At 34.0% G+C, this 2,199-nt stretch overlaps 1 protein-coding gene across 1 annotated transcript in view; it reads right to left on the reverse strand.

Moving 5' to 3' along the window:
• LOC117115347 (sialin-like) overlaps positions 1 to 819 on the reverse strand; it is a 34,997-nt gene extending 34,178 nt beyond the window's left edge. Inside the window, exon 1 of the mRNA XM_033259101.1 lies at positions 604 to 819. Coding sequence (XP_033114992.1) covers positions 604 to 768 — 165 coding nt within the window. The 5' untranslated portion in view covers positions 769 to 819. The remainder of the gene's footprint in view (positions 1 to 603) is intronic.
• Between the last annotated feature and the right edge of the window lie 1,380 nt (positions 820 to 2,199).

Consider the following 2,199-nt stretch of genomic DNA (forward strand, 5'->3'; position numbering starts at 1 on the left):
TTTTTTCGCGCTTTTTTCAGTTCCTTTCAGTTCCGCAAAAAGTTGAACATGGGCAACTGAAAGGAACTCAACTCAACTCAACTCAACTCGACTCATGTCGACAAATATGCGCAACTGTCAGTTCCTTTCAGTTGCGGTCAGTTGCGTTCAGTTCCTTTCAGTTGCGTTCAGTTCCTTTCAGTTGCGCGGAGCGCTCATGTCGACCAGTTGAGTTGAGTTGAGTTCCGTGTCGACCTGAGCCTGCCTTAAGGGAAAGTGAAATACTTGTCGCAGGGCGCAGGTTGTATTCCGATAAGTGAATGCCTGTATAAGCCTAGGCCGGTTAATTTGGAGCTGGTAGGAACTCTGATTGAAGTACAATATTGCTGTTTTCATTAAAAACAAGATTTGCCATCAAGTGGCTGTCCTTATACTTAAAAACAAACAAAAATACAAAACTGCTTAAAAAGTGGAAATTATTATATAAAAATATTAAAACAGTAAAAAGCTAAAAATACATATCAAGTATCAAAATTTAAACTGCTAAAATAGGCTACACAATTTTTATACAAAACAATAGAACTGAAAAAACGTTAACCAGTTATATTAATAGGTCATACTTACGCTGCTTCGTTGATCCACCTCACTGCTATTAGAATTATAATTAGTTATTTCTGTCGTGTTCTCTTTGCGTACCATTTCTGTGATGGCAATGTTCAGATTCAACCTCATACAGTACAGCACACAGTTTGCCAAGCCGATCATCAATATTACAATATACCGCTTCATGTTTACCAATTTACCTTTCTGTTTGAAGTTGCTTTTTTGTTTGATGTTGTTTCGGCGCCGACACGTTTAGTAGTACTAAAATTGCAAGTGATCTAGGCAAGCATGACGTACTAATGGTTCACTGCATTTTATACAACAGCCATTATGCCCATATATACGGTATCATATTGGTTAATAATAGTCTTATACAATATGGTTAATAATACATTGAAGTCAGTGGTGACGTCATCACTTTCATTTTCACTGATTTTTTTTCCCCGACTGATCACAAATTCGAAATAGTGCCTTCAATTTATTGCGTCTTGCTTAAAGCCCAAACTGGGCTGGTATTTTTTTAGTACAGTAGACCTACATAGCGATAGAATATTTCGTTGCTAGGCCAAGCAATGAACGTACATAACGAACTAAACAAAAATATCACTCTAAGGCGCTGGTTAACATGAATGAAGCCTAGTAGCCCACCAATTAAAGCACCAAAGTTGGACATAATTGCAAAAAAACGTTCTTGGTTTTTTTTAAAATATAGGCCTATATAGTTAAACTTTATCTCTACAACATACAAAAAGTTTACCAAAATACACCGACGGGAAAGGTGATTTTTATAGCGAAGAAAACTGAACTATTTAACTGGGCTGTTACGCCCTGCCTACGATGTGTGTGCTGTATCTTGCTTACGAAGTGCTTTGATTTGATTTGCCGCTGACGCTTTTGATTGGTTAACATACCTTCAACAGTCTGCGCGTACATTGTTACGCAATATGTACGTACGTACGCAAGTTCGTACGTCACTTCGCAGATCTAAACACTGAAGTAAAATTAAAATTGTTAGATAGTAGTATCTGTAACATTTAATTACAGGTTAGATGCTTAGTTCTATGAAAATAATACAATTTTAATTTAAATACAATGATAGGTACGATTATGTAATAGTATAACTATAATAATATAAGTAAATAAGAAATATATATATATACATATATATATAAGATATAAAAGTGAACCTAAAATAGAAAAGTATTTATTATTATAAAAGTGTAACTTCCATGCATCAAGCTTAAAATTTAAAGCTCGCTCTAACTCACTACACCTTGAAGGAAGAAAGGAGTCTTGGTCACCTCAAGATTTTGGCTAATGCTTATTATGTGATTGCGTGATTAAGGAAACCATCAATCATTTTGTATTTGACTGTAACGAATTAAATAACATTAGAAATTTAATATGTTACCAAGAGGATTTATGTATATTTTGGGAATTATTTACACCAAGCTTCCCTGAACTTAAATATCATCTTTTCTTTGAAGATTTAGAAATCCATTACGAATATTAAATTTAACAACAAATTGTATAAACTCTATTAATTATATTATTGAGAGTAAAGTTTTCGATAAACATTGTGAACTATTTTTAACAATGGCATGGAAAGAACGAAAC

This window comes from Anneissia japonica, unplaced genomic scaffold (genome assembly GCF_011630105.1).
Source record: "Anneissia japonica isolate Jap-2015-1 unplaced genomic scaffold, ASM1163010v1 scaffold288073_len612986_cov165, whole genome shotgun sequence".
Lineage (NCBI taxonomy): Eukaryota > Metazoa > Echinodermata > Crinoidea > Comatulida > Comatulidae > Anneissia > Anneissia japonica.